This window comes from Salvelinus sp. IW2-2015, linkage group LG1 (genome assembly GCF_002910315.2).
Source record: "Salvelinus sp. IW2-2015 linkage group LG1, ASM291031v2, whole genome shotgun sequence".
Classification (NCBI taxonomy): domain Eukaryota; kingdom Metazoa; phylum Chordata; class Actinopteri; order Salmoniformes; family Salmonidae; genus Salvelinus; species Salvelinus sp. IW2-2015.
The window spans coordinates 25,482,894-25,508,489 of record NC_036838.1 but is presented as its reverse complement, the minus strand read 5'-3'; the positions used below and the strand labels follow the sequence as shown (position 1 = coordinate 25,508,489).

The following is a 25,596-nucleotide window of genomic DNA, read 5'->3' as shown; positions in this document are numbered from 1 at the left end:
CTCTTAGAAGAAATGGTTCCAAAAGGGTTCCCCCGGCTTTCACCATAGAAGAACCATTTTTGTTTCCAGGGAGAATCCTTTTGGGTTGGTTCTACCTGGAAACAAAATGGGTTCTTCAAAGGGTTCTCCTATTGGGATTGCCAAAGAACCCTTTRAGGTTCTAGATAGCGCCTTTTGTAGAGAGATGGAATATAGTAGCAGGTTTTCACTGAGTCCCTTTGATCACACCTGTCACTATGAGGTTTGTCACACGGTCTCTACACAGGAATGCACYGTGGTGGAAAAAGRACCCAAATGTCATACTTGAGTATCTTARTAATAGAAAATTACTCAAGTAAAAGTGAAAGTCACCCAGTAAAATACTCCTTGAGTAAATGTCTCAATGTACTTGGTTTTAAATATACTTAAGTATCTCAACTAAATGTAATTGCTAATGAACTCAGCGYAAAAAATAAACGTCCCCTCACTGTCAAGTGCGTTTATTTTCAGCAAACTTAACATGTGTAAGTATTTGTATGAACATAACAAGATTCAACAACTGAGACATAAAKTGAACAAGTTCCACAGACATGTGACTAACATAAATGGAATAATGTGTCCCTGAACACAGGGGGGGTCAAAATCAAAAGTAACAGTCAGTATGTGGTGTGGCCACCAGCTGCATTAAGTACTGCAGTGCATCTCCTCCTCATGGACTGCACCAGATWTGCCAGTTCTTMCTGTGAGATGTTACCCCACTCTTCCACCAAGGCACCTGCAAGTTTCTGGACATTTCTGGGGGGAATGGCCCTAGCCCTCACCCTCCGATCCAACAGGTCCCAGACGCTGTCTCTTATACACATCTAGATGTGTATAAGAGACAGGCTCCAAGTCTGCTGGGTCAGTCATGGCCAGTTCGTACTATCATGTTTCAGGTAAGACCCAAATGCAGACTGTGTTGAAGTAACAATGTTTAGTAGAGCAACAGGGACAGGCAAACGACAGGTCAAGGCAGGCAGGTGTTGACCTGTCTCTTATACACATCTAGATGTGTATAAGAGACAGACCTGTACCTGTCCCACAGGTGTGATGTTCGGATGTACCAATCCTGTGCAGGTGTTGTTACACGTGGTCTGCCACTGCAAGGACGATCAGCTGTCCGTCCTGTCTCCCTGTAGCTCTGTCTTAGGCGTCTCACAGTACGGACATTGCAATTTATTTCACTGCCCACATCTGCAGTCCTCATGTCTCCTTGCAGCATGCCTAAGGCACGTTCACGCAGATGAGCAGGGATCCTGGGCATCTTTCTTTTGGTGTTTTTCAGAGTCAGTAGAAAGGCCTCTTTCGTGTCCTAAGTTTTCATAACTGTGACCTTAATTGCCTACCGTATGCAAGCTGTTAGTGTCTTAACCACCGTTCCACAGGTGCATGTTCATTAATTGCTTATGGTACATTGAACAAGCATGGGCAACAGTGTTTAAACCCTTTACAATGAAGATCTGTGAAGGTATTTGTATTTTTACGAATTATCTTTGAAAGACAGGGTCCTGAAAAATGGACATTGCTTTTTTTGCTGAGTTTATATACTTAAGTATTTAGGGATGACCAGGGATGTTCTCTTGATAAGTGCATGAATTTGACAATTTTCCTGTCCTACTAGCCATTCAAAATGTAACGAGTACTTTTGTGTGCCAGGGAAAATGTATGGAGGAAAAAGTACATTATTTTATTTTGGAATGTAATGAAGTAAAAGTAAAAGTTGTCAAAAATATAAATAGTAAAGTACAGAGATCCCCCCCCAAAATTACTTAAGTAGTATTTTAAAGTATTTTTACTTAAGTACTTTACACCACTGGGAATACACAGTGCAATTGTTACAGGAAAGCACTTGAGCTGATGTGGCCCAGCAATCTACTCATATGCAGAGAACTGGGGTCTGCTTACTGTCAAACTGTGTGTGTGCGTTCTGGTTACCCGGGCTTATCCAAAAAGCTGGCACAAGAAAAGACATTAAGGACCATGACATTGAGACCTACACCCCCCATCCCCCTGCTCATACCCCCCACACACACTCACAAAACACTTCATACACTCACACATTGCAACACTGTTTTGATGCTAGCATATGGGATCCAGMCTCCTATTGGATTTTGAGGGTGGTATTATAACATTTATACCAATAATTACACATTCCTGTCAGGAAGATAAATGCCCTGGTGGTGTTAAGACAATACACCCACCCCCTTCGTATTCTGTTTCTCCACCACAATCAATTCTGTATCGAGCTGATGATGCATTGGACATTAATAAGATATGATGGTGCCAGTAAAGAGGCAGGGTTTTACAGCAAGTTATTGTTCAAAGCTACAATATAAAATACTGTAGCTAAACGTTACAATGGGGATATTTACAATATTCAGTATTTACCTTCAGTTTGATAGGGGAGTTGCTCTTTTGCTCTTTTACAGCAAAAACCTGAGGAATAGCTGAAGTGGAAGGGGAATGGTTAAATGATTGAACTGGAAGTAGTTTAAAGGGTTAGGTTGGAAACGTAGTCAGGATACTGCAGTGTGAACACCTCTACTCTCATGTTAATTGTGTTGGAATCTGGGTGAGGAGGGGTGCTGTGGGATTATTTAAAATACTCACACTTGGCGAAAAGGGCCAATATCAGGGGATAACTTTATCYCTATATATCTGGATATGTGACATTTTATTAGATCAAAGGAGTAGACATGCTCTAGATACACATGTTATCACGTTTCCGGTAAGACCCAAATGCAGACTGTGTTGAAGTAACAATGTTTAGTAGAGCAACAGGGACAGGCAAACGACAGGTCAAGGCAGGCAGGTGTTGATAATCCAGAGTAGTGGGGCAAAGGTACAGGACGGCAYGCAGGCTCAGGGTCAGGTCAGCCAGAGGTCGGTAATCTAGCTGAGAGAAAACACCAGTTGACTTGACAAACAAGACGAACTGGCCACAGACAAACAGAGAACACAGGTARAAGTACCCAYGGGATAATGGGGAAGATGGGCGACACCTGGAGMGGGGTGGAGACAAGCACAAGGACAGGTGAAACAGATCAGMGCATGACAGTACCCCCCCCTCTAGGGACGCCACCTGCCGTCCTACTTGGATGCATACCTGGTTGAGCGGGGTGTCAGCATTGGAATTCAGGGATGAGGCCTGGGTCCAGGATGTCCCTCACTGAGACCCAGCACCTCTCCTCCGGGCCATAACCCTCCCAGTCAACCAGGTACTGGAATCCCCTGCCCCGAGGTCGAACCTTCACGAGACGTCTCACCTTGTACTCCGGTTGGCCATTGATGAGACGGGAGAGAGGGGTGGGCCTGGAAACAGGAGACAAAGGGCTGTGAGACATGGGTTTATATCTAGACACATGAAAAGTAGGAAGTATACGGAGGGTACAGGGCAACAGAGGATGAACAGCAGAGGGGCTAATGATTTTGGAGCAGGGGGGAAAGGTCCGGGCCTTACTGTCCGGCTTCCYGGAGTGTAGCCGCGGGGCTATAGTGGTGTGCCAGCGCATCCAGCTTAACATCCTTGGGTACCGGTCGGTGCTGTGGAAGRGAAGTGGCCCGGGCCTTACTGAACCCCTCCCGGAGGTCCTGGTACTCCYCGGGAATGGCGGAGAGGTTCGGGGCAATTTCCACGGCGCTGCTACCAGCCGGGTTACTGAGGGTGCCTCGTAGGCAACCCACGGAATTGGGTGCGTCCAACGTTAGGTCGTGACGTTCGGCCACGTCCTGGAACCATCAGACCGRGAAGCAACTCCTCGTGCTTACCAATGGTGGCTCCTTGGGAGGAGATGGCATTGCGGAGCTGGTCCAAGTCTGCTGGGTCAGTCATGGCCAGTTCGTACTATCATGTTTCAGGTAAGACCCAAATGCAGACTGTGTTGAAGTAACAATGTTTATTACAGCAACAGGGGCAGGCAAACGACAGGTCATGGCAGGCAGGGGTCAATAATCCAGAGTAGTGGGGCAAAGCTACAGGACGGCAGGCAGGCTCAGGGGCAGGCAGGCGGGCTCAGAGTCAGGACAGGCAAGGGTCAAAACCAGGAGGGCGAGAAAAAGAGAGACTGGGGAAAAGCAGGAGCTGAGACAAAATGCTGACCACAGACATAAGTACCCAATGGGAAAGATGAGCAACACCTGGAGTGGGGACAAGCAAAACAGATTAGGGCATGACACATGTCKTTAATTGTACCTTTATTTAACTAGGCAAGTCAGTTAAGAACACATTCTTATTTTCAATMACYGCCTAGGAACYGTGGGTTAACTGGCTTGTTCAGGGGCAGAATGACAGARTTTTACCTTGTCAGCTCAGGGATTTGAACTTGCAACCTTTCGGTTGTTAGRCCAACYCTCTAACCACTAGGCTACCCTGCCACCCCAATTYTATATRTTGAGGTAGAATATTCTCCTTAATGGGACAGTTTCTACATACATACGTCTATTCCGGACCTCAGAAAACTCCCTGCTGCCGTATGAGTCCAGGGAGATATCTGGGGTGAGATCCCTCCAAGACACGCCCCTGATGCGCGTGCACCCGCTTATAAATGTTTTTKCTATTTTAACTCCGGAAAAGGTATGTGTCAACATGCTGACATATCTAAGCCTTTATACTAAGGCATGAACATATCCATGTGTTTTAAAAAATCTATCATTTCTGTAGTTATTACCTGATCTTTATGGATCCGTATAAAAAAAAGAATAATCATAATTTCAATAGATATACTTACATGATATGTAATATTCATCCTCGTARGTCTGATCGAGAATTGGCMAAATCCAACGACTGATCAATGTCCAGCGGCCAAATGATTTGACCTGTTCAGGAGCCGAAYATCATTGTGCTCCTTCACATGAAGGTGACATAACTGAGCACACATGTGCACCATGTTCAGTAGTAGGCTACAAGGCACGGGAAAGTKAACATCGTCATATTTAAACCGAAGCACATCTCTGCTATGTCTGTTTAAAAAATGCAGCATAGCAAATCAAGAGCTCCAATCAGAACACGTTTTCTGTAAAGATGCAAACGCCAATCTTTGCTGAAAAATGCATTTTATTTATTTACTGGAAAATAACAGTTGCATACTCTCAATACCCRTGCCTGCCCTGTTTGTTATGGATGATGGATGGGATCGAAATCTAATCAAATCAAATGTTATTGGTCACGTACACATGGTTAGCAGATGTTATTGTGAGTGTAGCGAAATGCTTGTGCTTCTAGTTGCGACAGTGCAGCAATTTCAACAAGTAATCTAACAATTTCACAAAAACTACCTAATACATGCAAATCTAACTAAACGGATGGAATAAGAATATGTACATATAGATATATGGATGAGCAATGACCGAGCAGCATAGGCAAGATGCAATAGATGGTATAAAATACAGTATACACATATGGGATGAGTAATGCAAGATATGTAAACATCATTATTAAAGTGTTAATGTGGCATTAATAAAGTGACTAGAGATCAATTAGTTAGAGTGACCAATGATTTCAYGTCTGTATGTAGGCAGCAGCCTCTCTGTGTTAGTGATGGCTGTTTAACAGTCTGATGGCCTTGAGATAGAAGCTATTTTTCAGTCTCTAGGTCCCAGTTTTGTGATCARCCACCTCTTTTCAATCTTATGTTGCAAAATTTGAAATTGTGTTTTTTACGTTGGATAAAAGTACAGACTCAGAGCTACAAAATGATATATCATACACGGCAGTTGAAAAGTAATTCTGCTTTGAGAAAATGGCCCTTGAAGAATTTGGTACACCTACTGGAGAACTCTTTAATGTCTATCCACATTCAGCATCATTCCTACCCTCTTAAGCATTTGCCCCCCCCCCCTCCCCCCCATCTCTTTAATGATTTACATGTAAGGCCATGTGCTAAACAGAGTGAGGTAGCGTAGTTCACATATTCATGAAGTACAATAGATGACCGTAATCACCCCCAGACACACCTGGATAACTTGATGGGTCATGTAATCATCTGGCGAAGTAGAATATTTTCTTTTGTTTAGACATGTAGCTAGCCAGCTAAACAATGAACCATAATCCCAAACCATACTACTAGCAATACAGAACTGATTGTCATAGCTAGCCACCATGCATGAAATGCTCTAGTATGAATCTGCATGAATCTAGCTAGCTAACATTAGGCTATAACTAGCAATGCAAATGATTTTCTGAGATACAAATAATATTACTACGCAAATCATACACTTAGCATTAGCTAAGCATAGCTTTAACTTGCAATGAAAATTACTTTCTGACAAAATTAGAAATGTATAATACCTGAAAATATAGCTAGAGTCTTACCCATATAAATGGATGAACGCTTCACGGTAGACTGGAATCCCTTTAAGTAAGACGTCCTGTTTCGTTTCCGGTTTGTTTGAACAGCTTGCTTGGCCCATTGTGTAACYTCACTCRGGTTCACATTGACCATGTGCAATGCCATAAGAATCATCATCTTTCTTCCTCTCTGTCAGATATGCAATCAAACGACAGAATGTTCTCCTTCTCATACTCTGCTTCCACCAGGCATTCCACTGATTTCAAAACTCTGTCAACTTTTTTCAGTGACAACAACACTGTTGGCCGCCGTTTCTTCTGCATCYCTGTTGTCAGAAGACTCTACAATGTCTGGTTCAATGAACATGCTTTTACATAAGTCAGGGATTTCCTCATCATCTGATTAATTTTCAGAGTCAGAGAGAGTCCTCCAGAAAGTAGTCCATCACAACCTTTTCCCACTGATCTTTGTCAATAGCGCCTGATAAATTCCTGCAAGAATGTTGTTGAGAGCAGTAGCAACACTTTTGCAGTTCTCCATGTCTACTATCCAGTATCTTTCAAAAWGGCTGCAATAGCAAGYARTATCTACACATGTTATAGACGGAAGCATGCTACATGACAGACCAATCAGAACTCATCTCTCGGGAAATGTCCAGCCCATCCAGTAMCTRAACCAATCATGGCTAGTGGGAAGGTTCCTGWCTTTTCCTGTGGCTTGGTGCGGCAGGTAGCCTAGTGGTTAGAGCYTTGGACTTGTAACCAAAAGGTTGCAAGATCAAATCCTCYAGCTGGCAAGGTAAAAATCTATRGTTTTCCCCCTGAACAAGGCAGTTAACCCACTGTTCCTAGGCCGTCATTGAAAATAATAATTTGTTCTTAGCTGACTTGCCTAGTTAAATAAAGGTCAAATATAAACCAACTAGGCTCGTAATTTAACAGTTGTATTCATTTTTACAGATGGCATACACGTTTGTTATTAAGGCACATGAAAGTTCACATGTTCCAGAAGGCATTTCCCCCCCAAAAGACATACAGTACAAATAAAATGAAATAAATGAACGTAAATAAACTCTCCTGTGAAGTAGTGACCTGCGACACAGGCCTAGCTTCCTGAAACGGGTCACATATTTTTACATCTGATCAACACCGCTGCCCTCAATGGCCTCGCAGTTCATCGCCAACTAACAAGTSAGATGATTACTGCACAAGTTTTTTTTAAATTGCACATACAGTTCACCTACAAATCAAATACAGTGCCATTATGCAATTATATTGACAATATATCACCCAACTCCRCARTCCCTCATCATCRTCMCCACTTKTTCATCCTCCCTACTCCCTCTCCAAACAGTATGTTGCGAAATATGTCTCYTTCCGTTATGACGTTGGCAAGGTATGTTCAATATTACAATACAACATTACAAGTAACATAATAACTGATGCGCTCRACAACGAATCCACAAGTGGGCAGAGCTATGCAGGACAAATTAATGCACAGGCCAATGCAATGGTCATGATAAGGCCAAGGCAGCTGGTCATGGCTAGAAGGAATCCAGCTTTAGTCAAATTAACATCAGATTTGACTTTCCGTAGCAGGTTAGGAGAACTTACGCAGCATGTTAGGAGAATGAACGTAGCAGGTTAGGAGAATGAGGTTAAGGTTGGGAATAGGGTTAGGGTTAGCTTAAAAATGCAAATTCTACTTTGATGTTAATTTGACAAAGCTGCATTCCTTCGAGCCATGACCAGGCCAACTTCAAAGGATACATAAGCTAATATTTCTTTGACACCATTAGCATTAGCATTGTTTTACAGAACTAATGGAAAAATGTAACAACATAAGCACAATTGAGTATAACACCATAAAGATGATGATATCAGTACCTCTAGGAATACACACAGAATACATTATGCTCCATACATAAATATGGTGTGCTACAGTATAAATACACTACATGACCAAAACGATGTGGACACCTGCTCGTCAAAAATCTCATTGCAAAATCATGAGCATTAATATAGAGTTGGTCCCCACTTTGCTGATACAACAGCCTCCACTCTTCTGGGAAGGCTTTCCAGTAGATGCTGGAACATTGCTGCGAGGACTTGCTTCCATTTATCCACAAGAGCATTAGTGAGGTCGGGCACTGATGTTGGGCAATTAGGCCTGGCTTGCAGTCAGGGTTCCAATTCATCCCAAAGGTGTTCGATGGGATTGATATCAGGGCTCTGTGCAGGCTTGTCAAGTTCTTCCACACCGATCTTGACAAACCATTTCTGTATGGACCCCGCTTTGTGCACGGGGACATTGTCATGCTGAAACAGGAAAGGGCCTTCCTCAAACTGTTGCCACAAAGATGGAAGCACAGAATCATCTTGAATGTCATTGTATGCTGTAGCGTTAAGATTTCCCTTCACTGGAACTAAGGGGCCTGAACCATGAAAAACAGCSCCAGATCATTATTCCTCCTCCACCAAACCTTACAGTTGGCACTATGCATTGGGGCATCCGCCAAACCCACATTCATCTGTCGGACTGCCAGATGGGGAAGCTTGATTCATCACTCCAGAGAACATGTTTCCACTGCTCCAGAGTCCAATGGAGGCGAGTTTTACACCACTCCAGCCGACGCTTGGCATTGCGCATGGTGATCTTAGGCTTGTGTGCAGCTGTTCGGCCATGGAAACCCATTTAATGAATCTCCCGACGAACAGTTATTGTGCTGACGTTGCTTCCAGAGGCAGTTTTGAACTCAGTAGTGATTGTTGCATCCGAGGGCAAATGATTTTTACGCGCTTCAGCACTCGGCGGTCCCGTTCTGTGAGCTTGTTCTGTGAGCCTACCACTTAATTGAAGGCAGAAGTCGGGAGGTTGAAGTACAAAAAGTGATGAGCCATCATCAGCAAATTAGCTGATCAAGGTATCAAGCTCATTGAGAAACTCTCCAAGGGCAGCTGGTGGGCGATAGATGACAACAACATTAAGCTTGAGTGGACAAGTGACAGTGACCGCATGGAATTCAAATGAGGAGATGGACAGGTGAATGAGGGAGAAACAAGGATATCTCCACTTGGGATAAATGAGCAGCCCTGTGCCATCATCAAGATGACCAAATGCTCTCCAACTATAAGGGAATACTTAGTCAGATTAAGAGAGAGCAGCTGGAGTATATGATTCCTGTATATGTTGTTGTTTTTGTGACTTTTTCTGTGCATCAGAGCTTCCGGTTTGTTTGTGTCTGCATCATGTGCATGGGCATATTTATGTACAGATGCTATTAAAAAGGAATCACACGTTAGCTTTGCTAACCTTGCTTATGCAAATAATCATGCTCTGCTCCCAATTACTGTACTTCCAAAGCCTACTGGACCAGAGAAAATGAGGGGATGGGGAGAAAGTGAGATATAGGAAAAGAGAAAGATGGAGGGAGTAAGAGAATGTGATTGAGGAAGAAAGAGGTCAAGATCATGCGCAATAGAGATAGAAAGAGAGATGGGGCTATAGAGAGAGAGAGACAGAGGAGGAAGCTGGAGGAAGGAAAATAAACCGAGAGAGGAACAGAGGGCAGGATTGGAGGTGAGTAAAAGAGATAGATAGAAAGAGAGAGAAAAAGGGAGGAGATAGTACAATTCATCCCTCCTGCTCGTCAGTGGATCAATATCTAACAGGGTGGGCAGAGCAGAGCAGGACTTGGCGAGGCAGGGAGAGACAGAGCATGCCTTTATAGAGACATCAATAACTGGATCACTGAACACACAACACAGGGCTCGGCAGGAGCAGAGAAGGAGCAGAGGAAAGGAGAGAAGTCTTAGTCATTCTCCCTCTTTTCCTCCTCTCTCTCTCTCTCTCTCTCTCTCTCTCTCTCTCTCTCTCTCTCTCTCTCTCTCTCTCTCTCTCTCTCTCTCTCTCTTTATTCCCTCTCCTCTTCACTCTAAAAGCATTTGAGCATCAAGGGTCATTTTTGACACTCCAACCTTAACCAGGCGGTCTCAAAGATAATGTGTTATTAACGTTGAGTGTATAAGTCACTGAATCTATCTCTCTGTCTCTGTCTCTCTGTGTAGGAGCTGTGATTTGGAGATGAATGGGAATGTAGGAGGTGGAGGACCTGTGAGTTCACCCAGCGACATTAACTGCAACTCCAACAGCACCACCATGGTATCAGACCTATCCTCCCCAGAGTCTCAGACCCAGTCCCAGCCCTTCACACCACGGGTCAGTACACACACACACACCCACGCAAGCATGCACGCAGGCAAGCACACCTCACGACACCGTTACACCTCACTACACCACACACCACATCATGGTTTTATGACAGATTCAGTGATGCAGAGAGGTCCATTTTGTTCTCTCATCTTCCCTCTCCCCCTCTCTCCTTCCCTCGTTTCTTCTCCAGGCATCTCGTACTCCAAAGAAAGCTGCTACGTTTGGGAAGCGTTCTAACTCCATGAGGAGGAACCCTAAAGCTGTAGTAGCTAAGCAGGGCTGGCTATACAAACAGGTAATTCAGCTCTATACACTATTCTGCATCAGCAGGATGCACTTTCCTTTATGCCTAGTGGTTTTAAGGGTTTTAGGCTCGGTTTCTGTATAAGAACTTTGTGGTCAACTGCTGATGTAAAAAGGGCTCTATAAATAAATATGAGTCAAATGCCCCATAATACCCCATAAATATCTCATAACTAGGACCAGATATACTCTTCTTCCAGTATTGCCATTCTTCTCTACATTTTTCAGTTCAATATTTCCTTGTCTCTCCCATTTGTTTTGATCCAGTATGTCTCAGACACTTACTTTGTTTTGGTCCAGTGTCGCTTTCCCTCTCGCGCTGTTTAGGTCTCATTGAATTTGTCTTCCTGTCTTTTACATAGCGCGGTATTTCTCACACTGTTTAAGTCCAGTTTTTGTGTCACCCCTGAAGTTATTTGGTCCAGTCTAAACTGTTGTGTCTACTCTCCATTTCACTGTGTGTTTTTAGTCCGCTTGTCAGTGTCTCCCTTTAGGCCAGTCAAACCCATCTCAATATGTGTTTCTCTCTGTCTCCCTGTAGGCCAGCAGTGGAGTGAAACAGTGGAACAAGCGATGGTTTGTCCTGACTGACCGATGCCTGTTCTACTACAAAGGTAGGTTACTGTCATAGTATTGCCTTCTTTCTTTAAGTTCTCTTTTCTTTTTTTGATAACCCATCGCCACCCTTCATTGGAGGACATCTTTATCATTCCGCTTTATTCTACTGCATTTCATTGTATGCTTTAGTCAGAAAGGGTTTTCCTTCGTTCTTGACACACTGTTTCTCTTCTCTTGTCTTCTTTTGTGTTTGTGTGGTAGTGTGCTATGTTGTTTTGTCAGCAGGTAGAATTCACAGTAACTGACAGATCCGGTTGTTCAACCATGTTTTGGCTACATCCCAATATACTCCATCTTGTTTTCAGACAGACKGTTTTTTTTGTGTGGACGAGATTGGTCAACCTTGTCCAACAATATCTGCAAAGCAGATAGGCATCCACATATACAGTTGAAGTCGGAAGTTTACATACACTATAGCCAAATACATTTAAACTCAGTTTTTCACAATTCCTGACATTTATTCCTAGTAAAAATTCCCTGTCTTAGGTCAGTTAGGATCACCACTTTATTTTAAGAATGTGAAATGTCAGAATAATAGTAGAGAGAATGATTTATTTCAGCTTTATTTCTTTCATCACAATCCCAGTGGGTCAGTAGTTTACATACACTCAATTAGTATTTGGTAGTATTGCCTTTAAATTGTTTAACTTGGGTCAAATGTTTCGGGTAGCCTTCCACAAGCTTCCCACAATAAGCTATGGCCCATTCCTCCTGAAAGAGCTGGTGTAACAGAGTCAGGTTTGTAGGCTCGCACACACTTTTTCAGTTCTGCCCACACATTTTCGAAAGGATTGAGTTCAGGGCTTAGTGATGGCCACTACAGTACCTTGACTTTGTTGTCCTTAAGCCATTTTGCCACAACTTTGAAAGTATGCTTGGTGTCATTGTCCATTTGGAAGACCCATTTGCGACCAAGCTTTAACTTCCTGACTGATGTCTTGAGATGTTGCTTCAATATATCCACATAATTTTCCTGCTTCATGATGCCTATTATTTTGTGAAGTGCACCAATCCCTCCTGCAGCAAAGGACCCCCACATCATGATGCTGCCACCCCCATGCTTCACGGTTGGGATGGTGTTCTTCGGCTTGCAAGGCTCCCCAATCTTCCTCCAAACATAATGATGGTCATTATGGCCAAACAGTTCTATTTTGTTTCATCAGACCAGAGGACATTTCTCCAAAAAGTATGATCTTTGTCCCCATGTGCAYTTGCAAACCGTAGTCTGGCTTTTTTAGGGCGGTTTTGGAGCAGTGGCTTCTTCCTTGCTGAGCGGCCTTTCAGGTTATGTCTATATAGGACTCGTTTTACTGAGGATATAGATGCTTTMGTACCTGTTTCCTCCAGCATCTTCACAATGTCCTTTGCTGTTGTTCTGGGATTGATTTGAACTTTTTGCACCAAAGTAAGTTCATCTCTAGGAGACAGAACGCGTCTCCTTCCTGAGCGGTATGACGGCTGCGTGGTCCCATGGTGTTTATACTTGCGTACTATTGATTGTACGATGAACGTGGTACCTTCAGTCGTTTGGAAATTGCTCCCAAGGATMAASCAGACTTGTYGAGYTCWACAAWTTTRTTTCTGAGGTSTTGGCTGATTTCTTRTGATTTTCCCATGATGTCAAGCAAAGAGGCACTGAGTTTGAAGGTTGGTATTGAAATCCATCCACAGGTACACCTCCAATTGACTCAAATTATGTAAATTAGCCTATCAGAAGCTTCTAAAGCCATGACGTAATTTTCTGGAATTTTCCAAGCTGTTTAAAGGCACAGTCATCTTAGTGTATGTAAACTTCTGACCCACTGGAATTGTGATACAGTGAATTATAAGTGAAATAATCTGTCTGTAAACAACACAACAATTACTTGTGTCATGCACAAAYTAGATGTCCTAACTGACTTGCCAAAACGATAACAAGAKATTTGTGCAGTGGTTGGAAAACGAGTTTTAATGACTCCAACCTAAGTGTATTTAAACTTCCGACTTCAACTGTACATACATGGGGTTGACTTAACTAAATATTTACAGTCATATTTTACAGTATGTATACATTTTCTATGTAACCTTTTATTTGATCCAGGAAGTTCCACAGAGGCATGGGTAGCGTCTCAGCTGGCATTGTATTCCCTACATAAAGCCCTTTTAAACAGAGCCCCTTTGTGGCTAGAATCTGTTTTTCAATGGAAACCTGGCCAAGACACCTCACTACACCTGCTACCTCTGTCTCTCTCTCAGAGTCCTACTCTGGGGATTTGTTTGCTTGTATCTGCTTTGGAAACTGGAAAGCTTTGTTCCCTCCTTGGCTTGGTTGTCATGTCATAGGCTGGTGTCACATTTTTGTGTTTTTTTAGCTACAGTACATGATGTAATGTCAGTGTGTTCTGTTGGCAGAGTGGAGGGCTGTGGGTCTGGTGCACGTCACCACTATGTCAGTAGGACTGTTGACTTGTTCAAGGTGCTTTAATACCACACAGTGTCTCTACTCTCCTCCATGCCAAGTCCCCGAATCTTTGTGGTCTTCATCTGTCATCCTCTGAGCCACAGCCAGGAGTGGAGAATAAACAATGTGGCATTTGAATATGTCACACGGCTTGAGGTATCTTCTTAGAGTTTGATGTACGAGCTACAGTAAGTGTGTGGGTTTATGTGTGGCTCTGTGTACATATAGAAGTGTGAGAGGGTCATTGTGGTATGTGGTGAGAAATGTTTTACAAAAGACTTGAGTACGTTGGGCCATGTCAACAATCTATAGAGATTGATATTTAACGCATGCACACACACACGCACACACGCACATGCGTGTGCATACATGCACGTGCACACATATACACACACACACACACACACACGCACACACTCCTTATACAGCACAGTCTCTCCATCAGGGCAGCATTGAAGGTGACTCACATCGACTGCACACTACTCTAGAAGACGGAATTCTGAGAGTGTCGAGGTTGTCTCTTTCTCTTAATGTGACAGATGTTCAGTCTGTCATTCCCGCTGGTCCACCTGCAGCCCTCTGCTACCCAAACAACCCACGGCCAGGGAGAATGACGACTTACAAGATGAAGAAGAAAGAAGATGATGATAATTGTCTCTCCCCCCCCTTCCCCTCTCTTTCTCTCTCTCTACTCTCTAAGTCCCTGACCTTCAGGTCCTGTCTGCCATATATGAAGGGAAAGGGGATACCAAGTCAGTCGCACAACCAAATGCATGGAATTGAAATGTGTCTTCAGCATTTAACCCAACCCCTCTGATAGCAGAATAGACAACAGTCCTTCTCCAGCACCAAAAAGTGTCATGACATTCAGTGACATTCACTCTTGTAGCCTAAATTATTGGATGCAGTTTGCTGACAAATTTAACTTTTTTGTCAAAAGAAAAGATGGGACACCTGAAAAGGGGKTGAAATATGGAACGCAAATACAGCYGTGTCTGTCCTGAGCTCATCGAGCTGTTTCAAGTTCAGTAGCGGGCTGGACCCAGTTGATAATGTTGCAAGTTCACTAGCGGGCTGGATCCAGTCGATACAATGTTGCAAATTTGCTGGCGAAAGACAGACAGATAGAAAGGCAGACTGGCAGAGTAGAGAGATTAACGCGATTGAAAGACCCTGAACTAACTGTCACTGGTTTAAACCTTGAGAGGCGGGGGTGCTTGTTTAATTTGGAATAAGCTTTTATTTTAATATTTACCACTGTAGCTGTCTCTTATACACATCTAGATGTGTATAAGAGACAGGTGTGTGTGTGTGTGTGTGTGTGTGTGTGTGTGAGTTACTCTTGTTTCTCGGAAATCATGCACACAATGTATAATTGGACAAAATATTTAAGAACAGGTCATCATTTCATGGAGTATATGAATGAAGAAACCACATAGAAAAAGTGATAAGCAAGTTAGGTAAAAAAGAAGAAGATTTTCACCAAGTCAAATGAATTTATTGAGATAGAGGTTTCATGATGCTTGTATCTAAACCGAAGTTGATAATTTTAAGATTGTTTTGTACTTGTACACCAGTTGGGGTCTCTATAAGCTTRAATATGAGGTCCTAAACCTAGCATGAAAGTGCATCCTTGTAGCTGTGTGGGATAATATAGTCCAAATGTGTTTGCCTTGGGGTAAGTTGAGCCCATTGTTGCGCCAATGGCAAGTTGAGCAAATTGAAGTGTTTTCTTCCCAGTCGTAATGCAAGGCATTATCGCTAGCATATGAAGTAACAACAGGGTCTGGCCTATTTTAAAAGTGGTAAGAAAAGTACAAATTGTTTGTTAGGTGTTAAGCCTGTGTTAAAAGATGCTTAAAAGACAAAAAGCGATTGTGATTGTGTTGAAATGTGTTTTAAAAAGGTAGTGGTATTATTTCYTTCAGMACAAAAATMTGTGAGCAGCTTAACTTACCCTGTCCCGRGGCTCAACTTACCCCACACCCGCGGTAAACTGTGCCAAGAGACCACTTTRTTTGGACAAGCTATGTTTTCAAAACTGTAATGTTTACATGAATTCMGAWTATTTCCAGGGATACACAACATCCTGAGATATACACTAAGTGTACAAAACAWTAGGAACAGCTTCCTAATATTGAGTTGTTTCCCCCTTTGCCCTCAAGAACAGCCTCAATATGCTGGGGTATGAACTACAAGGTGTCTAAAGCTTTCCACAGGGATGCTGGTCCATGTTGACTCCAATGCTTCCCACGGTTGTGTCAAGTTGGCTGGATGTCCTTAGGGTGATGGACCATTCTTGACACACACCTGTGTCAAGATCTGCAGCGTTGCAGTTCTTGACACACTCAAATCGTTGCGTCTGGCACCTAGTACCATACCCCGGTTCAAAGGCACTTAAATATTTTGTACACAATCCATGTCTCAATTTTCTCAATGCCTAAGAAAAATCTTCTTTCACCTGTCTCCTCCACTTCATCTACACTGATTGATGGTAGCATCAATAAGGGGTCATAGCTTTATCCTGGATTCACCGGGTCAGTCTGTCATGGAAAGAACAGGTGTTCCTAATGTTTTGTATACTCAGTGTATGTACGTATCTTTGTTAGAAAATAATATTATATTTCCCTTAACGGAGGGATGCTGAAGGTAAAAAATGGCTCAACTTACCCCACTCTACCCTATTGAAACCACTCAAACACACAGCTTCCTAGTCCTGAGAGAGAGAGTGAACTCCAGGTTCTTTGGGTTCAAAGTGATTTTGTCGGTGAATCTACCAGTATTCTGTGAGCTACAGGATGCAACTAGGGGTTTAATTCCCAGTTTCCCCTGTAGTTAACCTGGAATTGCTCCTTTTATAAAACACTCCACTCCATTCCCTCTCCCGTACGCAGAGATGCAAATCCAACCTGAATAAGGACGTATTGAAAGCAAAGCAGAGAAATTAAATGATAAGAATAGAACCGAACAATCAGAAAACGCCCCCACYGGAATTGGAGCTTTGCAGCTTCTAAGAATCTTTCATATTGGAATGTTCCGGTTGCTCTGTGATTCAATAGCTCAGTGTGAAGCGACGGCCAAATTCACGTCGAGCAATATTCACAAACTGGCCCCAGGGCCCCGCTTGCTTTTCTATCATTTCTCCATTTCCTTTTCTTTCCTTTTCTTCCCCCTTTCTCTCCTTCTGGTCACAGTGATTCCTCTCTCTGGATTTCACACACGTCTGATGGGATGTTTTCGTCTCCCTCCCTTTTCTCCCAGCTGTGTCGTGGAAAAAAGAGAGGGAGGAAGGGAGCATGTCTGACTGTGCGATTTACTGCCACGATCACCATGCCAGCAAGGAGAGAGGGGCAAAAAGATGCTAAGGTCTTTTGTTGTTGGGACTTGGGGGTGACATTGTCAAAGCATGTAGGCTGTCCTGCCCAGGGGGGGTGGAGTAGTTGCTCTATACATGGAGATTAGGAGTGTGTATCCAAGTCCCCAGTTCTTGTAAGTGCTCAGCCAGGGATTCGAACTAGCAACTTTGCAGCTACAGTTCTGCAGCTCTAACTTCTAGCCTACATACCACCCCCATCTCCAAAGTATCATAAAACATCCCAAATATCCAATTCCCAACAGAGCAAAATACCTGACTGCCTAAATGCCATCCACCCACCGCCACAACACACACACACACACACCCACACACACCCACAACACACACACACACACACACACACACACACACACACACCCACACACACACACACACACCACACACACACCACACGCACACGCACACACACACAAAGGTGAGGGCGTGTGTGTGGTGTCAACAAAGAGTCAGACGGCCCTAAAATGAGTCAGAATGAGGTGACATTTCACAGTCATTATAGGCAACTTGCTTCTTCGAACTGTTTGTGCTAGCATGAGTGTCTTCAGGAGTGTGTGTTTTCAGAGGTGTGTTTGCTGTGTGTTTTGCCTCTCCCAGCGTCTCTGTGTCTCTGGATGGGCACGGCGTTTGTTGGTGAACACTGGATGCTCTGGCCACAGGTTTCACAATCACAACTCTGTTTCTTCTCACCAGTCTTCTCCTTAGAATTATTTTGAGACGACTTTGAAAGGCTGTTTGCAATAAATCACATTGTTTCTTATTACATCCGTTATTAATGTGCGACTATGTTTGTATGATGCAGTAATTTAATACAACTTGATAGCCTATATAAGATTTTCAGTTGTGGGTAGAACTGTTTGAGAATGAACAGATTTTTGCAAATACAGAACAAAGATACAGGTCAAGTTTGAATTTGTTTGACAGAAAGAGGAGTGGCTATTTACCTGTCTGTGTGTTGCAGAAACCCTGCTCTCTGATTGGTGGAGAGAGGGCAGGTACAGTTAGCTTAAGGCCAGTATTCAGGATTCCAGCAACACTGAGTCACATGGGCTGATCGCTATCAACACACACACACAACACACACACACACACCACACACACACACACACACACACACACACACACACACACACACACACACACACACACACACACACACACCACACACACACACACACACACACACACCACACACACACACACACACACACACACACACACAGCACACACCACACACACACACAGCAAATAGTACTGTATGATTGCACAAACACAGCTCGCCTCCCCCATCCCTCCTCTCAGTCTCTCCCTCCTCCCTCTCTTTCTCTATTTCGCTCTCTCTCAAACACACGTGTGCTCTGCAACAGAGGAAGGCTCTTACATCTACGCAGTACAGCTCTGCTTAGAGAGATAGAGCGAGAGAGGGATCAGCCCGAGAGCGAGAGAGAACGAGAGAAGGATCAGCCTAGAGAGTGAGCAAGAGAGCCAGGCAGAGCGAGAAAGAGGGAGCGAGAGAGAGAGATAGAGGGAACGAGGGAGAGAGAGATGAGGGCAGCAGCTACTACTGTGGACTCCCTGTCAGCCTCATCGCCAGCCCTCGAAATTGTCATCATCTGCTCCATTATTTAATCAGCACAAGTGCCGCTCTCGCACTCCTCTTTCTTCCCCAGCGCTCCGCTCCTTTAAAAAAAAAATATCTGACCGCCGTTGGATTTTACGCGAGTGTGTGTGTGTGAGAGAGAGAGAGAGAGTGTGTGTGAGAGTGTGTCACTTGTCACTGGACTTCTGGACCAAAATTGATATTTCCCCTACAGTGGGACGTGGGTGTTGTTCCAGGGATGTTCAATGGTAGTGCTCACTAAGCCAGCTACAGCTGCAGCTACCACTAGAGGAGTTTGCAAACTGCGACACCAGACTGTGCGTTTACTATTCACCCCTCTTTACTTACTGTAGGTGTGGACCCTTTCTGTTATAATAGATCTCTRGCGCGTTTTTTTCAAAGATGTGATTTTTTTGTTGATTTTGATCCCAATCTTTATTCTTTCTCTCTCTTTTTTTCCTCTTCCTCCTATCCAGACGAGAAGGAGGAAGGAGTGTTGGGAAGTCTTCCTCTGCTCAGCTTTCGGATCGGAGAAGTGCAGGTGTTGGATAACATCAGCCGCAAGCACGCCTTTAAGGTCAGTACCCTCTAGGGCTAAGTATGATGATGATGACGATGATGATGATGATGACAATGATGGTGAATATGATGACAATGATGGTGAATATGATGACAATGATGGTGATTATGATGACACTGATGGTGATTATGATGACAATGATGGTGATTATGATGACAATGATGGTGATTATGATGACAATGACGATGAAGCAATGTTATGATGATGAAGCAATATTTTTTGGGGACTTCTTGAGTTTTCAAGAGGTGGGGGATAACATTTGGGGCAGGTGGTCAGTGAGGCGAGAGGGAGAATGACCTTTAGGAGAGTGAATATTGGGTGGTTTGAGAGGATACAGTAGCTAAACAAGTACAATGAGTACTGAGTGTACAAAACATTAGGCACATGACATAGCTGATTAATGTCACCTGTTAAATCCACTCCAGTCAGTMTAGYTAAAAGTGAAGAAAGCATGTTGAAGAAGGATTTTTTTAGCCTTGAGACAGTTGAGACATGGATTGTGTACGTGTGCCATTCAGAGGGTGTATGGGCAAGACAACATATTTAAGTGCCTTTGAACGGGGTATGGTAGTAGGTGCCAGGTGCACCGGTTTGAGTGTGTCAAGAACTGCAATGTTGCTGTMTTTTTTTACMCTCAACATTTCCCCGTGTTTATCAAGAATGGTCCACCACCCAAAGGACATCCAGCCAACTTGACACAACTGTGGGAAGCATTGGAGTCAACATTGGCCAGCATCCCTGTGGAACGCTTTTGACACCATTTAGAGTACATGCCCTGACGAATTAAGGCTGTTCTGAGGGCAAAAATGGATGTTACTCAATATTAGGAACATGTTCCTAACGTTTTGTACACTTAGTCTATATGATGGTCACCCTGGACAGAGATAGCTGATGTAATTGGGGCCATTGAAATACTCTATCCAGGAATCGGGATTGATGTTTTCGGGGGGGTTAGATGCTGGGGGGGACATGTGATCGCCACTCACACAACCCAGTGACAAGCAGTGACATTAGGGGACAATGGGGGATAGTGGGGAATAAGCAGAGATGTCTGGCAGCATGTCAAAACCAAACTCCTATATTTACTGTGTGTTGGTGTGTGTGCACGCCCGTGTGTACATGCACATGCATGTGTGTGTGATTAGAGAGAGAGAGAGTGCGAGTGTGTGTTTGCTCAGACTGTACTTTGCACCGAAGTGCTCATGAATAAATAGAATGGCGAAAGAGAGGGAGACAAACACAAACGGCATGAGAGAGAGAGAGAGAGAGTGAAAGAGAYAAGGAGAGAAAGAGAAGGGGAAGGAGAGAGAGTGTCCTGTCACAGTGTGTTCCTCCCCGGTCTTCCAGGCAGTAGCTGAGGGATGGTCAGGAGAGAACAGTCTTACATAAACCCCTACCTAGCGCCACGTCACAATATCAGCGTGATATATAATATCACGTTCATTCATATGATTTATTTAACACAGCCAATGCATGTTAATCACCATCTCAGAATTTGGCACTGCAGTACCAGCTGAAGCCATTTCCCAACATAGTCCCTGTCAGTAGACGTATGTCACAAATCAACAAATCCTCTCTAGTACCATAAACGAAAAGGATTCCAGATGTATCGCCATAAAAGCGCAATCGCTGTCAAGCTAGAACGCATCTTTGGATTTACAAACAAACTGTCTGTTTCAGAAAAGGTGACGCAATACCGTTTTGCAATATTSCACAATTAGGTAAATCTCTTCTTGAAATATTTGGATTACCTGGTCTCATTTGTGTTCGGTGGTTAAGACAATGTGTGGGTTGTACAGTACGTGTATTGCAGTGTTTCTTTGTTGATAGCGTTGCTGTGTGCCATTGGTTGTTGACCCAGCGTCTCTGTGTGTCGGTGTTGATGCGAGACCTGTTGTGACAGCAGCGGTGACATGGCATTTGCCTGACAGTTCTACGAAGCAGTAGACTATGTACTGTATACCAGCAGCCCGTAACACTGGCTCCTCTGTAGACTGTCATATGTCTATGGGCATGGTTTCAAAGGCAAATAGCAGTAGAAGAAGAAACAGGCAAAATAAAGACATGTACCTTTTCACAAGTGATTTCCAAATATCTCGAACGGTCGCCCCCAGCGTGAGTTGCTTTATGCACGTGATGTCAGAATGCACCCACTGTTCCTAAATGGGATTGTTACGCAACAGAAACAGTTCAACACCAGTAAATGTTTCAATGACATGTGTCCAAAAGCCTTTCAGAGACAGTACAGGGGAAACACAATGTTCTTACTTACTGACACAGTATTCTAGGTAGCCTATTCAGCTGTGTTGTTATGGTGGTGGTGGTGGTGGTGCTGGCCAGTAAAAGGTTATTAGTCTCCTCCCCTCCATGCTGTTATCCTGCTGCCTGGTGTTGATTGTACAGGGAAGAGGTGTGAGCGTGAYACCGTATGAGTCATGAGGATGGAGCAGAGCAGCCAGAGGTTTCCAGAGACCTTTAGTCTTCCAGTTATTTACAGTGTAGACTGGACCTGGAAGTGATGCGTAGGTCTACAAAATGCTGTTCGTGGTTATGGTGTTATAACACTGAACATGCTTTTTTTTTTTGACGTTGAAGACCTTCTTGTGCTTTATTGTTTCGTTGTGGTTCGTCTTGTAATGTTTCAGGGAGGTGACTCTCATTATTAGCTAGGTATTCGGGGTAAGATTGTAGACAGTACGTTGGGTTATTAATATACTGTATGGCACAATGTTTAAGTATAGGAGAGTGTGAGGCCAGGTATGCAGGTCTAAGTGTTGTGTGGGAGACAGACGGACAGTACAGGTATGTCATGGTGTTTGCGTGTTCTCAGTACTAATACAGGGTGGTGATCTGGTCTGATTTTGTTCTGGCTGTTGTTAGCGGAGGGAGGCGAGATTTTGTTTCTGGGCTGGCCCCTCTCGTCTTGTCTGGTGGGGCCCCTCTGGGCTGAGGAGGGGAGYAGACGGGACAGGATGGAAGTCGAGTTTGAGCACGCTCCTGGAGCCTCGGGCTGGGATTCCTGTCGAACTCCTTCTTTATGACACCTGTCATTTCAAAAAGAGACCAATGAGAGAGAGGTAGGGTGCGGAGGGGAGAGGGGAGAGGGGAGTGGAGACTCTAAACTACATTTTCACTTTTGATTATAAGATGACGTTTCAGAGGTGGACTGCTTTGACTTTACTTTTCACTACCGACACACTTTCTTTTTCATGAAGGCATGAATGCTTCATTAAATGCTTCATGGAAATTGTGTAAGCTCTAACACTTTGGATATGACTGTTGTTTTGCTGTGAGCTCCAAACCGAGAGAGCAGCCTGGGTCTGTTGTTCCAACTTGACCGTACCTGCAGGTTCACTCAGTACAGGCTGAGGTAACAGAAACAGAGGTGTAGTTGGAACCTGGAATATACCTTATTTATGATCGTGGTCACCCAGCCATTACAACACTATCTACAGTATCTTGGTTCATCCCTATCTTACCACACTTGGTTCAACCCTGCATGGTTTAGACTTGTAAAAGGCTATAATGTCTAACAGACACCTCTCAGCTCACAGCCTTTTTCAAAGCAGCCTTTTCCCTCCCTTGAATTGAAGTCAATTATTAAACGAGAACACTTGGCCGGGGTGTGGTGTGTGTGTACGGTGTGTATGACTGGTTAACTAGTGTCTTAAGACTGAGTTACAGCTAGATGTGTATTTGTGTGTGTGTGTATGGTTTTTCTTGAGCTTCTTATGTGAAGGTTGTATAATATACAGTACTTGCTTAATCTTGTTGCCACCAGTGAGGCTGCATTGCGTTCTCGTTTGTGTGGTGAGTGTGTGTGTGTGTGTGTGTGTGTTTGTGTGTGAGACCATACATGCACACCCCCAGGGAGTGCACTAGTTATTCAACCCCATGGTGAGAGTAAATCTCATGGTCCATACCACCCTCACTCAGAGGGGTGTCACCTGAGTGTGAGATATTCCCATGTCAAATATTCTCACGGATTATGCATTCTGCCGTGGAAGTGCTTACGTGTCTATGTGTTATGGGAGGGAGAGAGAGAGAGAGAGACACACAATCTCTCAGTCAATCTCTTGTAATATTTACAATMCCCTCAGAATGTATTCCCACCTCTTTAATATTTCCACATTTTCTTGTGTTACAGCCTGATTTTAAAATGGATTAAATTGCGTTGTTGTGTCACTGATCTACACAGAATATCCCATAATGTCAAAGTGGAATTTTGTTGGTTGAATTTTTGACAAATTAATACAAAATGTCAAGCTGAAATGTCTTGATGTCAATAAGTATTCAACCCRMTTGTTATGGCAAGCCTAAATAAGTTTGGAAGTAAAAATGTCCTGATCAATTCACATAATAAGTTGCATGGACTCATTAAGTATTCAATAATAGTGGTTAGCATGATTTTTGACTGACTACCCCATCTCTGTACCCTACACATGTTTGGGGTAAATCCAATACAACACATCACTGAATACCACTYTTCATATTTTCAAYCATGGAGGTGGCTGCATCATATTATGGGTATGCTTGTCATCGGCAAGGACTAGGGAGTTTCTTAGGATAAAAAGAAACGGAATACAGCTATACGCAAAGGCACAATTCTAGAGGAAAKCTTGGTTCAGTCTGCTTTCCAGCAGATACTGGGAAACAAAAACACAAGGCAAACTCTACACTGGAATTCCTTACCAAGATGACATTAAATGCTCCTTTGTGGSCAAGTCACCGTTTTGACTTATATCGGCTTGAGAATCAATGGCAAGACTTGAAAATGGCTGRCTAGCAATGATCAACAATCAACTTGACAGAGCTTGAAGAATTTWGAAAAAAATTATGGGGGAAAAATGTACAATCCAGGTTTGCAAAGCACTTAGAGACTTACCCAGAAATACTCACAGCTGTAATCACTGCCAAAGGTGCGTCTACAAAGTATTGACTCAGGGGTGTGAATACTTATGTAAATGAGATATTTCTGTATTTATTTAAAAAAAAAGATATATGTATATTCCCCTTTCTCTAATCACTATTATTTATTTGTGACTTTTATTGTTGATTTTATTATCTCAGTGGCCTTGTCATTTTACTAAAGCTTGAGCGAGAGAGAGAGAGAATATAGGCCAATATCCACTAATAATAAAAACTCAAAAAAGAGCAATTAAGTTTGGGAAACATCTAAAATACAGTGACCCCCCTCTCATATCATTACCACGCCCTGCAATGCCAAGAGCTGAGCAAAGAAAATAGTCCCCTCATCCAGCTGGTCCTGGGGCTGAGTTCACAAACCTGTTCTACTAACACACTGAAGCCTCAGGACCAGAACATCCAATCAATCAGAATAAACCAAATTACAACACAGTCAAAACAAAACTACATTGCTAGAGAGTGTCATTTTCCCAAATTTGAAACCCTTATTCAAGGTTTCAAAGAGCTCTCTGATGGATGAAAAGGAGTGCATCAGAGCTGAGTATTGTGTCCTGGGTTGGGGAGCGTTGAGTCAGGAGCGGGTTACGGGTATAGAGAGGTGTGGTCATTAAACGGTGGTTTTAGAAATTGTTCTCTATGTGTTTTTTTTATATTCTTTGGCTGTGCATGAAGATTGAGGGACAGTTAGAATGCTGGACCAGTAACCAATCAATCTGTCACATGTCTCTCATGCTTTAAACGTGACATGTGGAATATAGGGTATCGCGAGTGGGCTGTATTAGTGGGGGAAGGGTGATGTGGTTTATTGTAATGCAGGCTTATAGTAGATACTTGCTGTTATGTATGGCGTATATATTTATTACCTGTTCTTCCACATTGACCCTTTGAGGGAGTTAAATTTACTGTAGAGATGTTTTGATATTTAATCGTTGTGGATATTTTAGTATTCGATTTTTCCGTTTTATCAGTTCATATAGTTTGCTTTCAATGAGTATTCTTTCATGTATTATTAGTATGTTGATTGTAATGCTATTTATGATTTTGCTTTATAAAAGGTTTACTCGTATGGTTGATATTTAGAACTTCCATAGTAGCGTTTTTATACTAGAATAGCCAATAGATTCAGGGATAATGCTGATATGGGAAAATCAATTTATACTGGATTTGGGGGTGTTTTTGTCGTTGCCCTGCAAGAGTGTCATTGACGCGAGGAGAAGAGGAGCTAAAGGGTGGAAAGAG

General features: G+C 43.3%; 1 protein-coding gene across 1 annotated transcript in view; it reads left to right on the top strand.

Moving 5' to 3' along the window:
- LOC111963554 (pleckstrin homology domain-containing family A member 6) overlaps positions 1-25,596 on the top strand; it is an 86,716-nt gene that overhangs the window by 4,276 nt on the left and 56,844 nt on the right. Inside the window, exons 3-6 of the mRNA XM_070443459.1 lie at positions 10,373-10,523; positions 10,708-10,812; positions 11,362-11,434; positions 19,328-19,428. Of these exons, the coding sequence (XP_070299560.1) occupies positions 10,373-10,523; positions 10,708-10,812; positions 11,362-11,434; positions 19,328-19,428 (430 nt within the window). The remainder of the gene's footprint in view (positions 1-10,372; positions 10,524-10,707; positions 10,813-11,361; positions 11,435-19,327; positions 19,429-25,596) is intronic.